Source organism: Diorhabda carinulata, chromosome X (assembly GCF_026250575.1).
Source record: "Diorhabda carinulata isolate Delta chromosome X, icDioCari1.1, whole genome shotgun sequence".
NCBI lineage: Eukaryota > Metazoa > Arthropoda > Insecta > Coleoptera > Chrysomelidae > Diorhabda > Diorhabda carinulata.
The window spans coordinates 32,447,720-32,460,621 of NC_079472.1; the positions used below are offsets into that span (position 1 = coordinate 32,447,720).

General features: G+C 31.9%; 2 protein-coding genes across 5 annotated transcripts in view; one reads left to right on the top strand and one right to left on the bottom strand.

Moving 5' to 3' along the window:
* The window catches only part of LOC130901523 (phospholipase B1, membrane-associated-like), a 44,236-nt gene that overhangs the window by 24,119 nt on the left and 7,215 nt on the right, over positions 1–12,902 (top strand). The gene's annotated exons all lie outside the window — the stretch shown is intronic.
* Positions 1,120–12,738, bottom strand: LOC130901522 (uncharacterized). 4 transcript variants are annotated; one of them, XM_057812971.1, is made up of 6 exons: positions 12,563–12,721; positions 11,710–12,014; positions 11,511–11,642; positions 11,318–11,453; positions 8,752–8,813; positions 1,120–2,141 (listed from the first exon to the last, which is right to left on the bottom strand). In XM_057812971.1, the coding sequence occupies exons 2-6, from the start codon at positions 11,918–11,920 to the stop codon at positions 1,150–1,152; spliced, it is 1,533 nt and encodes a 510-aa protein (XP_057668954.1). In that variant the 5' UTR covers positions 11,921–12,014; positions 12,563–12,721; the 3' UTR covers positions 1,120–1,149. The 4 variants fall into 4 exon arrangements, with proteins under 4 accessions (XP_057668954.1, XP_057668951.1, XP_057668952.1 ...); XM_057812968.1 differs by lacking the exon at positions 1,120–2,141 and having other exon boundaries at positions 6,618–8,813; positions 12,563–12,738; XM_057812969.1 differs by lacking the exon at positions 1,120–2,141 and having other exon boundaries at positions 6,618–8,813; positions 11,710–12,170.

Below are 12,902 nucleotides of genomic sequence, written 5' to 3' on the forward strand. Positions count from 1 at the left end.
TGTACCTGCCTGTAAGGGAGTTTGGTTTAAACAGGATACTAGACGTGAACTGGGCCCTTTTTGTATCCCATTCGCCTATTAGAACTGGAAATGGAAAATTTATTTACTCTAGTTAATTCAGCAATTCCTATTATGATTGCATTATCAGATTGATGATTTTTTTTTTAAATATTCGAATATATTTAAAATAACTTCTTACTACACTGTCCAATTTCAGAGTCTTCATTCAATCATATTTTTATTTATTTAAAGTTATTTATGAATGAAATAAATCTCACGAAACCACGCTACTGCTTATCGCAGACTGTGTGGCAGGAATATTTCGAAGAAATTGTGTATATACGCCTTCCGATAGCTTATGCCTGATAGAAATGCATTTATGTTTACGATTCGATGTTTTCGTTGGTAAACAGTGGAGATTAATAATTTTTGATCATTCCAAACTACGGTTTTACATAGATATATGTTTATAAAAAAACTAATTTCAATTTGAACAAGAAGTTAATTACTTTAACGATATATTTTTATCATAATAACATTCAAACAATTTTTAACATCAAATTTTAATAATCAAATTGTGTTTTATTGATCTAAAAAATTCATTGGACCTTGCAGAATTTACTGGTAGGACCAGTTTTGTTTTCTGACAGAAATAATTTGAAAAATTCGATACGTACTTGATTTTACCACCTTTGGAGCTTCCAAAGCTGACGGCGGAATTATCATGGTGGATATTAGAATACCAACATAATTAAATAAATAAGATATGATAAAAATCGATACATCATCATCAAGAGCAGGAATTATGAATATTGTAATTGTTTTTTTGACACTCCTGTACTTTTCTGATATAAATCTTGTTTTGTACGTAGTTAAATCATAAAAAATTGTCTGCCATAACTCGTGTGTACAATTTAATAAATAGGAATTCAAAATTTGATTGTTTCCACCCACTATGGTCTCCCCCTGCCGTTTTTATGAAGTTGGTAGTTCTAAAAAACCCTTTAGAAGTCATTATCAACATAATCGTTTTTAGAATAAAATGAAACTACCATGAAATTACGGAAATAATTTAATAAATATCTTGCTTTTGAAATATCGTTTTTTTAATAAAAAAAATTGTTGATCAAGTTATTTATTTTGAAAAACTTAGGAGTCGTCTATTAAAGAACATTCTGCTTGATCATCATCTAAACATATAGAACTATCACAAGACAAAACTAAAGAACAGCATTGTTTAGTTTGGAAAGTACCATCTTCAAAATGATCATCATCTTCATATTCGTTCGATGCAATATTTTCTTCATCACATTTACAAAAACTATCGACTAATTCTACTGAAGATCTATTTTCAGTGCTCTCCTTTATTTTATTGAATAATTGTTTCAAAAAGGAACCTTTCTTTCCTTTTCCTTTAACCGGTTTGATTCTTTTTCTTAAACAGAAAGGTACATCATCAATTAATGTACTAGGCGACGGGCGAAATTCTTCATCTGCGTCGCTTGTTTCATATTCATCATCAGATTCGAATTCATTATCTGTTTCATAATTTCCAGTTTTATCAGAGACATATTTTGTATTGTTTCTCTCATCAAAACTAGAATCACTTTCGTTAGAATGTAGTAGAAACTTTCCTCCTTTTTGATAGCCCAACTTATGGTTTTGTTTTGAATATTTCGATTTCCTCAACCGCTCTTCGCTATCAGAACTACATTCACAATAATCTTCCCCATTATTTTCTTTGAAATATTCTTTTTGTTTCGAATATTTTGGTTCTCTTAATTGTTCTTCACTTTCACTACAATTACAAAAACTTTCATCGTTTAGTGAATTATTATCCTTTGATGAACGTCTTCTATTATTTTTCTCTTGTTTATCTAATTTAGTTTCATCTGCATGAGTATTCATTTTTTCTAAGCTATCTGATGGTAGAGATTTATCACAGGTGCAATAATTTAGTTTTATTTTGCTCAAAACAATTGGGGATTTATGTTTGCGAGATCTATTCAAATTATTTTTCTTGTTTAAAGTCGAATTATCATCAAAATTATTGCGTTTTTTTAATTTACTGCAGGGCACAAAGTGAACCTCTTGTTTAATGTCCTCATTTTTCTTTCTAGCACCAGGGGGTCTTAAAACACCTGAAAATTAATTATAGCTGTTCAATGTTCTAACATTTATTGAAGTTATCACCTTTCCTAACTCTCCCTATAGTCTACAACTGAATAGTTCCTTGTAAATTATAAAAAAATGATTTCCAGACCAACCAACGACTATTTATAGAAGATGTGGGAACAAAAAAAGATCATAGTACAGGTATATTAGGATTAAACTCGAAATTATGTTGGAATAAGTCTAGCAACTTTGAAACTAGAATAACCCGAAAACGGAGAGGAATTCGAAAAAAACTACCCGAACAAAAACTGTAGAGCACAAAATTTTCTACAAAAAATGTCTGAAATCATTTTTTCGTTGGAGTCACTATTTCTGAGTGAATTCCCCCCGGACGCCGAAAACCGGAGCATCCTCTCGCAAATTCCCGCCAGTGCGATTTCAAGCGAATTTACGTTCCAAGCGCACATGGAAACTGCTCTAACTCTTCGAAAATTTGTCGTTCGTATCATTATCAATATTAACATCAACTACTTCTTGGTTTCAAATGAACTAATTTTAAAAAACGCGATCTAGAATACTATCTTCATTCTCGGTTGATTATTATTTCAATTTTCAATTACTCATTTTGAAGGTTAGAATCTCAGCTTCAAGTTTATACAAAAACATTCGCAGGATGATGTATCGTCATTCTTACAATTTTGAAAATGCATAGAAAGTTCAAAATGTCCCGTTTTTACGTATATATGTGTTTAAATATCCAAAAGTAAATTTATTCGAGAATTTTAAAATTTATTTGTGAAAGCACGTTACACCGAATCGATTGAGAGTCGTGACGTTGTATTCAGATATTTGGCTTAAGCTTGCCATCTGCAGACATGATCACAAACTACGCGCGTGCGGAGAAGACGTGTTTTTCACATAAATAAGCAGGATTTTTGACCGAAACCAGTGCCTAATTTGGGATTGATGTGTAAGTTGCACCTTTTTTTTTTAATTCTACGTAGTTATTCGCGATTCAAAATATTTTTGAGCGTTCAAACCCATTTTATAATGAAAATTTTGAGGTTAGGAAAAAATTGAAACCTTTTATATACAGAAAGTTGTGCTCCGTATTTAATACCCAGGCAGTTTGTGTCGAAATCCACGTAATTTTCGAGTTATTCGCGATTCAAAATATTTTTGAGCGTTCAAACCCATTTTATAATGAAAATTTTGAGGTTAGGAAAAAATTGAAACCTTTTATATACAGAATGTTGTGCTCCGTATTTAATACCCCGGCAGTTTGTGTCGAAATCCTCGTAATTTTCGAGTTATTCGCGATTCAAAATATTTTTGAGCGTTCAAACCCATTTTATAATGAAAATTTTGAGGTTAGGAAAAAATTGAAACCTTTTATATACAGAATGTTGTGCTCCGTATTTAATACCCAGGCAGTTTGTGTCGAAATTCTCGTAATTTTCGAGTTATTCGCGATTCAAAATATTTTTGAGCGTTCAAACCCATTTTATAATGAAAATTTTGAGGTTAGGAAAAAATTGAAACCTTTTATATACAGAATGTTGTGCTCCGTATTTAATACCCCGGCAGTTTGTGTCGAAATCCTCGTAATTTTCGAGTTATTCGCGATTCAAAATATTTTTTAGTGTATAAACCCATTTTATGATGAAAATTTTGAGTTTAAGAAAAAGTTGAAACCTTTTATATACAGAATGTTGTGCTCCGTATTTAATACCCCGGCAGTTTGTGTCGAAATCCTCGTAATTTTCGAGTTATTCGCGATTCAAAATATTTTTTAGTGTATAAATCCATTTTATGATGAAAATTTTGAGGTTAGGAAAAAATTGAAACCTTTTATATACAGAATGTTGTGCTCCGTATTTAATACCCAGGCAGTTTGTGTCGAAATTCTCGTAATTTTCGAGTTATTCGCGATTCAAAATATTTTTGAGCGTTCAAACCCATTTTATAATGAAAATTTTGAGGTTAGGAAAAAATTGAAACCTTTTATATACAGAAAGTTGTGCTCCGTATTTAATACCCAGGCAGTTTGTGTCGAAATCCTCGTAATTTTCGAGTTATTCGCGATTCAAAATATTTTTGAGCGTTCAAACCATTTTATAATGAAAATTTTGAGGTTAGGAAAAAATTGAAACCTTTTATATACAGAAAGTTCTGCGTTGTGCTCCGTATTTAATACCCCGGCATTTTGTGTCGAAATCCTCGTAATTTTCGAGTTATTCGCGATTCAAAATATTTTTTAGTGTATAAACCCATTTTATGATGAAAATTTTGAGTTTAAGAAAAAGTTGAAACCTTTTATATACAGAATGTTGTGCTCCGTATTTAATACCCCGGCAGTTTGTGTCGAAATCCTCGTAATTTTCGAGTTATTCGCGATTCAAAATATTTTTGAGCGTTCAAACCCATTTTATAATGAAAATTTTGAGGTTAGGAAAAAATTGAAACCTTTTATATACAGAATGTTGTGCTCCGTATTTAATACCCAGGCAGTTTGTGTCGAAATCCTCGTAATTTTCGAGTTATTCGCGATTCAAAATATTTTTGAGCGTTCAAACCCATTTTATAATGAAAATTTTGAGGTTAGGAAAAAATTGAAACCTTTTATATACAGAATGTTGTGCTCCGTATTTAATACCCCGGCAGTTTGTGTCGAAATCCTCGTAATTTTCGAGTTATTCGCGATTCAAAATATTTTTGAGCGTTCAAACCCATTTTATAATGAAAATTTTGAGGTTAGGAAAAAATTGAAACCTTTTATATACAGAATGTTGTGCTCCGTATTTAATACCCCGGCAGTTTGTGTCGAAATCCTCGTAATTTTCGAGTTATTCGCGATTCAAAATATTTTTTAGTGTATAAATCCATTTTATGATGAAAATTTTGAGGTTAGGAAAAAATTGAAACCTTTTATATACAGAAAGTTGTGCTCCGTATTTAATACCCAGGCAGTTTGTGTCGAAATCCTCGTAATTTTCGAGTTATTCGCGATTCAAAATATTTTTGAGCGTTCAAACCATTTTATAATGAAAATTTTGAGGTTAGGAAAAAATTGAAACCTTTTATATACAGAAAGTTCTGCGTTGTGCTCCGTATTTAATACCCCGGCATTTTGTGTCGAAATCCTCGTAATTTTCGAGTTATTCGCGATTCAAAATATTTTTTAGTGTATAAACCCATTTTATGATGAAAATTTTGAGTTTAAGAAAAAGTTGAAACCTTTTATATACAGAATGTTGTGCTCCGTATTTAATACCCCGGCAGTTTGTGTCGAAATCCTCGTAATTTTCGAGTTATTCGCGATTCAAAATATTTTTGAGCGTTCAAACCCATTTTATGATGAAAATTTTGAGGTTAGGAAAAAATTGAAACCTTTTATATACAGAATGTTGTGCTTCGTATTTAATACCCCGGCATTTTGTGTCGAAATCCTCGTAATTTTCGAGTTATTCGCGATTCAAAATATTTTTGAGCGTTCAAACCCATTTTATAATAAAAATTTTGAGGTAAGGAAAAAATTGAAACCTTTTATATACAGAAAGTTGTGCTCCGTATTTAATACCCAGGCAGTTTGTGTCGAAATTCTCGTAATTTTCGAGTTATTCGCGATTCAAAATATTTTTGAGCGTTCAAACCCATTTTATAATGAAAATTTTGAGGTTAGGAAAAAATTGAAACCTTTTATATACAGAAAGTTGTGCTCCGTATTTAATACCCAGGCAGTTTGTGTCGAAATTCTCGTAATTTTCGAGTTATTCGCGATTCAAAATATTTTTGAGCGTTCAAACCATTTTATAATGAAAATTTTGAGGTTAGGAAAAAATTGAAACCTTTTATATACAGAAAGTTCTGCGTTGTGCTCCGTATTTAATACCCCGGCATTTTGTGTCGAAATCCTCGTAATTTTCGAGTTATTCGCGATTCAAAAAATTTTTTTATTGTATAAACCCATTTTACGATGAAAATTTTGAAGTTTGGAAAAAATGCTTACAGACTAATGTGTAGAGAATTTTGTGCTGTACATTTTTTGTTCCAGCACTTTTTTTCGAATTCCTTGTAGTTTTAGAGTAATTCGCAAAATATTTTTGACTATATAAACCCATTTTTAAGGTAAAAATTTTAAGGTTATGAACAAATACCTGGAATACTTTTTTGTAGAGAATTTTATATTCTACATTTTTTTAACTCCTCATACTTTTCGAGTTGTTCGGGTTTCAAATTTTTTTTGAGTTTCAAGTCACAAAATTTCGAAAACCCGAGCCCGTAATTTCGTTAAGAATTACTAGACTTATTCTATATCCCAAAACCATCCAGAATCTACAAAATGAAAACCACACGATTCGGTTTAAGGTTTTAGCTCAGAATCGCCTAATTTGCCTGTACTATCATGTACATACACGTTTTAGTACCATAAACGCCAAAGTAGTTTAGTACATAATAAGACTGTAATGCAATATAACAGAACAAAAGAAGATATAGAAATATTGAATCGATGAAAGCATATTTTATTCTAATATCTAATGAAAGTCTAACAAAAACCTAGTTTGCAAATACTGAATGTCTTTAATAGCTAATTGATAGTCTCACAACTACAATTTAATACACTTTCTTTGGTATCGTATAGATTTAATGTTTCAGTTTTTATATATTTCGTTTTACTCCTTTTAAAATCAATCACTATTTTACAAACTGGTGTAGGGCATTTAGATATTCCTATTTTCTCAGAACTATATGTATACAAGTTTTCATATTCAACTTTCGTCATATCATGTAATATAATTTCGTTATTTTTTGTGGGCTCAGTACAATCGCATTCAATTTTTTCGCAGGTACATACATTTTGCAGTGGAAATTGTGGTTCTGAATCGTCCTCTAGATATGATGGTTTTTCAATTCTGCTATCTTCTAAACTGCATTTTCCTTTATCAAGTTTTTTGTTATAAATACATTGTACAGATGAATTTGTATCCCCGCAATCACTATTACAACCACAACTAGAATCAAAAGGTTTGTGAACTGTGCTGAAGGACTCAGTACACTCATATCCATTTTTTGTACAGGTACATACATCTTGCGATGAAAGTTGTGCTTTGGAATCTTCCTCTTCAATTGATGGTCTTTCAATGATAGTATCTTTTATACTGAAATTTCCTTCATCAAGTTTTCTATTATAGATACATTGTTCAGATGAATTTTTATCTCCGCAATTACTACAACAACAACTAGAATCAAAAGGTTTGTGAACTGTGCTGAAGGACTCAGTACACTCATATCCATTTTTTGTACAGGTACATACATCTTGCGATGAAAGTTGTGCTTTCGAATCTTCCTCTTGAATTGATGGTCTTTCAATGATAGTATCTTCTATACTGAAATTTCCTTCATCAAGTTTTCTATTATAGATACATTGTTCAGATGAATTTTTATCTCCGCAATTACTACAACAACAACTAGAATCAAAAGGTTTGTGAACTGTGCCGAAGGACTCAGTACACTCATATCCATTTTTTGTACAGGTACATACATCTTGCGATGAAAGTTGTGCTTTCGAATCTTCCTCTTGAATTGATGGCCTTTCAATGATAGTATCTTCTATACTGAAATTTCCTTCATCAAGTTTTCTATTATAGATACATTGTTCAGATGAATTTTTATCTCCGCAATTACTACAGCTACAAGTGGAGTCAAAAGGTTTATGTACAGTGGTTGAATCAACAATTTTGCAACTGATACATTTTAAACCTTTTTCAATAGTCTTCGAAGGAGCTTCTTCAAACATTTCCGGTTCAAACTTTGAGGCTGCTTCAGTGTTTGGGGTCATTACAGATTGTGATGAAACGGACTTTGTATTGAAACAAACAGTTTGTACAAATCTATCTCGACATCCAGTAATTTCAATATTACCTATAACGTTTTTGATTGGTTTCCCAGTAGATTTTGCGTTTCTTTTAGTTTGTTTCCGTTTCAAAGATTCTAAATGAGGTATAATAACTGGTTTATTGTTTTCTGCTCTTTCATGAGTTTGTTCATGGGAGGGTCTTAAATTTGAATTATGACAGAGCATTTTGAAATATGGATTAACATATTTAAGACATACACTATTAGGTCTTAGACACATATATCGTCTGTACATCATTCTAATATTACCATAATATTTACAAACAGGATTTTTATGACAAGTACACAGATAGCGAAAGTCTTGACTTGGTATTTGATTGGATTCTGGATGTACAGCATTAACTAGATGATTGTTAGACATTGCATCTGCATTAGAACATGATGAACTTCTAATATGTTTATTTTCGACTTTTCTTGTTGATAAAGAAATGGGTTTTCTAGATACATGTTCACAAATATGCTTTCTAGAAGATTTCTGTTTGCTGGAAAACTTCGCTTGATTTATATGACATTCATACTTCAAACTCTCTTCAGATTTACAAATGCACTTTTCGGGAACATGTTTTTTGGAAGATATGCGATTTGTAACCCTCTCAAACTTGGGATTATATAGCGAAGAACATTTTAAATCAGATTCAGCGCAAGGAACGAATTGAATGGTTTCCGTTGTAGATATTTCACATTTCGAACAAGCTGTTGGGTTATTTAATGTTGATGTACCTCTCCTAGCAATTCTGCCGTTTTTATCTTCACATATACAATCATCAACGGGTTTATTTCCTCTAAAAATAAATGTTTCGTTATATGTTTGTGGAAACAGTTCAATCACAAGATTTGACGAATATAGAGGCAAAGAAAATTTTTCAAATGACTGAATTATATTAATGAACATTGGTTTAGATCATATGTTTATTTATTCATTATATTTCACATGAAAAACTTATACACCCATACCTCGCTTTGACGATAGAAAACGTTCAGGGTTGTTTCAAAAAACCACACATAAAAATTGGACGCATGAAGATTGGGAGACAGTTTGATGAAGCGATAAGTCAAAAGCTTTAGGTCTAAAAGAAGAGTAGTTGTGAGCAGGTCAAAAGAACAACGGGTGCTAGATCCATGTGTAATCTCAACTGTAAAACTCGGCGGATGATCGGTGATGTTTTTAAGGAAACTGGAGACCTGGTGGACGAATTTTGAAATATTAATTTATCTCCTGAGAACGATTCCAAGCATTCTGCGAAGCAGTGCAAAGAGTATTTGAAATAATTGGAAAGAAAGAATATACTGGAAAATAATGATTTGGCCGTCACAGTCGCCCGACCTCAATCTGAGTGAGTTACTGTGTGTCAAATTGGACAGAGAAGTCATAAATCAATGAAAACGACGATTATTTATCGAAATTGTCACAGAGAATGTCAAAATTGTGCATCAATGAATCAAAAATTAAAATATATAGCAATTACAGATTGTATTTTTATTATTAATATATCCTTATTTATATATCGGTCGGATGGCAAAAACTTTTGTCCGGTAATGTATGCAAATTAAATGCATTATCAAGTATTTCGATGTGACATATTCAGCGGATTCATCGATATTTCCATTCTTTAAATTTTCGAATAGTTTTTTCACGACATAAGACAGTTTCTTTGGCGTGATAATCTCGAAACATGTAAAGGTGCAACAAATCACAAATTAGTTTTAATTTTTTCTTTTTTAAATAATTTCAACAATTCCACATCGATACCACCCAGTTTAGTTCTTAGCGTGACTGATTTTCGGCTTCTCTTTTGATATAGAAAAGATTCTGCTTCGAAATTGCCGCTACTGGCATATTGTTCACGCTTTCGCGCATCGAAGATTACGTCATCGTACCAAAGTTATCGTGGTCGGCCTCTATATCGAAATTGAAAAAATATTTTTTACCGTTATAGTGAAACAAAATAAAAAACGTGTCTTAATTGAAAAGGGTCGTCATAGCGTATAAAGAGCGGCCCTATAGCGAGGTTTGGATGTATTCACTACATTTGATAACTCCAACATAACCTCTCTATGTTTATTTTTATTATTAATCAGATCAAAAAAAAGAAATATGCTGTATGAAAGACAATTTAACATGCTTTAATATGAGTATTAGTTTATTGGCAAAGCTTATCGTTTATATGCGTGGCATATGGTAGCTTAAAAACTGTCCGCTTATAGACGGAAAATTATAATTCAAAATTTGACCAGAATGGCGCTCCTGTCGGACGAGATATCATATGATCGTTCAGTTCAGTCTTCCGTCCGTCTTATTTGAATATACAGTGTTAAAAAATTTTAAATGACTAGAGTCGTCGCTTTATTTAAAATTTACACTCATGCGATAGTAGCGTCTCCCTAACGTAAAGGATTTGATGGATCTCTATATCCAGAGATGGTAGTCCTTACCTCTGCCCTCCATAATTGTATCAACAACATCGTCACCTTAATGCCGTACAAGTGCAACGACATCTACGTGTGGTGCGAGGAGTGACTATCATTCAGTGGACAGTAAAACGAAAACTGCACGAAAATAACCTGATCTCTAAAACACCAGCGATTGGTCCAAAACTGTCTCCAGCTCATCGGTAAAAACGCCTGAGTTTTGCACGGGTCATCTGGATTGAGAGCGGTTTACAGATCGCTGTTTTGATGAGTGTTTACTGAAGAAGAGATTTTAGCAATTCGTTTGGTACCTTACATCAACTACATTGGAGACGAATTTACCTTTTTGAATGAGAATGCAAGGTGGCAAACCGCCAGAATCGTCCAAAATTGCTTAGAGAAGTCGGTTTTCGGGCTATGGAGTGGCCAGGCCAGACCAAGAAGAAAAATTCGATATAAACTTCCAACCCCAAAGTGATTAGAACTATGCCTAATTGAATGATGGGGGAGAGATTAATACATGAGGTGGTATTAAGAAATTAAGTGCTCAGTTTCAAATTGTCAATAACCCTATTTACGTTAATAATAAAAAAGTTTAATTTACTGAGTGCATTAATTTCACTATGTTACTCGAAATAAGTTTTCATAAACTTATACTCACATTTGAGCATATCAAATTGTCTTTCAAACGGCATATTTTTTTGATCTGATGATTAATTTAAAAAATTATATATAGTTAAAGTCAAAAGTTTACAGTTGGCCGATTTGTAAGCACGCAAGTTTATATCACTTTTTTTGGGACAATCTGTAAATTGTATTGACTCTATAATACGTTAATCAAATGTTGAGATGTCAGTATACTTGTAAATTAACTTACCCGGGACGTAAATCGTCACTTGAAGTTGATATAGTTGAATAATCTAGTGTTAAAGTTAAGCTTAGACTACCGACACTTTTACTTTCTTTTAATATATTTCGGTCCGATTTTTGACAACATTGATCCATAGTATATTCTGTAGAACGAAGAGAATGGATAGGTACTTATAAGTGAATATACCGTAACTACTTACTTTGTTGAAATAAACAAGGAATGCAAGTACCACAGATTCGACAACCACCCTTACATACTGGTAACTGTTGATAATTGTTGCAAGGGGGTTCGGATGATGGTCTACATTTAAAAGAGACAGCACGATATTGCCCTGAGTTGAAACAAAAAATTCTGATAACTAAGAATCGTTGCCTAGTTAGTACCATTCGATTACTTACGGAAATTTATACAATTTCTTCTACGCCATAACAGATCCATTTGTCGCTTACAAGTTTGGCAACAGCAATTTGGTAGTGGACCATAATACGACCAACAGGTATCATCTTGCAGGCCGTTTCGTTTCAAAACTTGTGCTGTACAAGTCTCACAACCGAATATACATTTTGATATATCAGTACTACCACAATTGTGATAGCATTTACTAGACATTTTTCGAAGACTTATCGTTCAAGGTAGATCATAATGAAATTATTGGTAATTAGACCTGAGTTTTGATTTTGGTACTAATGCTCAATATTTCCCACTAAAATTTCAGTGTACATGAAAATGTAGCAAAATCAACCAAATCTGTGCCAATATGAAGAAAGTAAGGGCTTCAATTACACTCTTCATTGTACATTCATTGGATAAAAACGTATAATTACTTTCATGACATATGTGGACGAAAGTAAAGAAAAAACTACAAGTAAAAAGAGGTCATAAACCCAGTAAAATACAGTCATTTATGTAATAGAGCTTCCCAAACACGTCATACACAACTAAACAAATCCAATCTCACAATATCCCTATACAATGGTAGGTAGTTAATGGTAAATATTGTCTAAACTATAAAATAAAGTCAAAAAACTTTGTTTCTAAAAACCCTGTATACAAAAAGTAAGTAGAAAGTAGTTGCCGTGAGCTAATTAATGGTTAAAAAAATCCTTAAAAACCTAATTAACGGAAAAAAGCAATGTGGAATCGAAAAATGCAATATAAGGCAACAATTTTTTGAATATTTCTACTAATATCGTACAATTTAAAACACTTAAGTATAATTTAACTATTTCTAATAATAATTCTCAATCTTACCTATTCTTTTTATATTGTAAATCAAATGTTTCGGCCACGTTCATAATGTTGCGCTCCTCTTTTTATCACAAAAATTTTGCTATTACAAGAATTTAGAAATTGATTTTGAAATTGTATTTTATTTCTTCATTTCAAAATAGTACCTGTCATGTCATTAGAACAGATATATACAAAACAGACATTACCAACTTAAAAAGTATTAATTGAAAGATAAATCCATCAATTTAAGGAAATTTTATTTTGTATTTAAATTTAAGAAATACTATCAATACAGTATTATTATATTTCGCTCCATAGGTCTACACAAAATACTTGAGTGTATGTTGTGTTGTCTATATTT

Excerpts from the sequence above, each read along its gene's own strand:
- LOC130901522 (XM_057812968.1), bottom strand. The coding sequence starts at position 11,920 with ATGTCTAGTAAATGCTATCACAATTGTGGTAGTACTGATATATCAAAA. Across the intron at positions 11,454-11,510 it reads TCCTTGTTTATTTCAACAAA|AATATACTATGGATCAATGT; the intron begins GTAAGTAGTTAC and ends TTCGTTCTACAG. Across the intron at positions 8,814-11,317 it reads AGTGACGATTTACGTCCCGG|AGGAAATAAACCCGTTGATG; the intron begins GTAAGTTAATTT and ends ATTTATTTTTAG.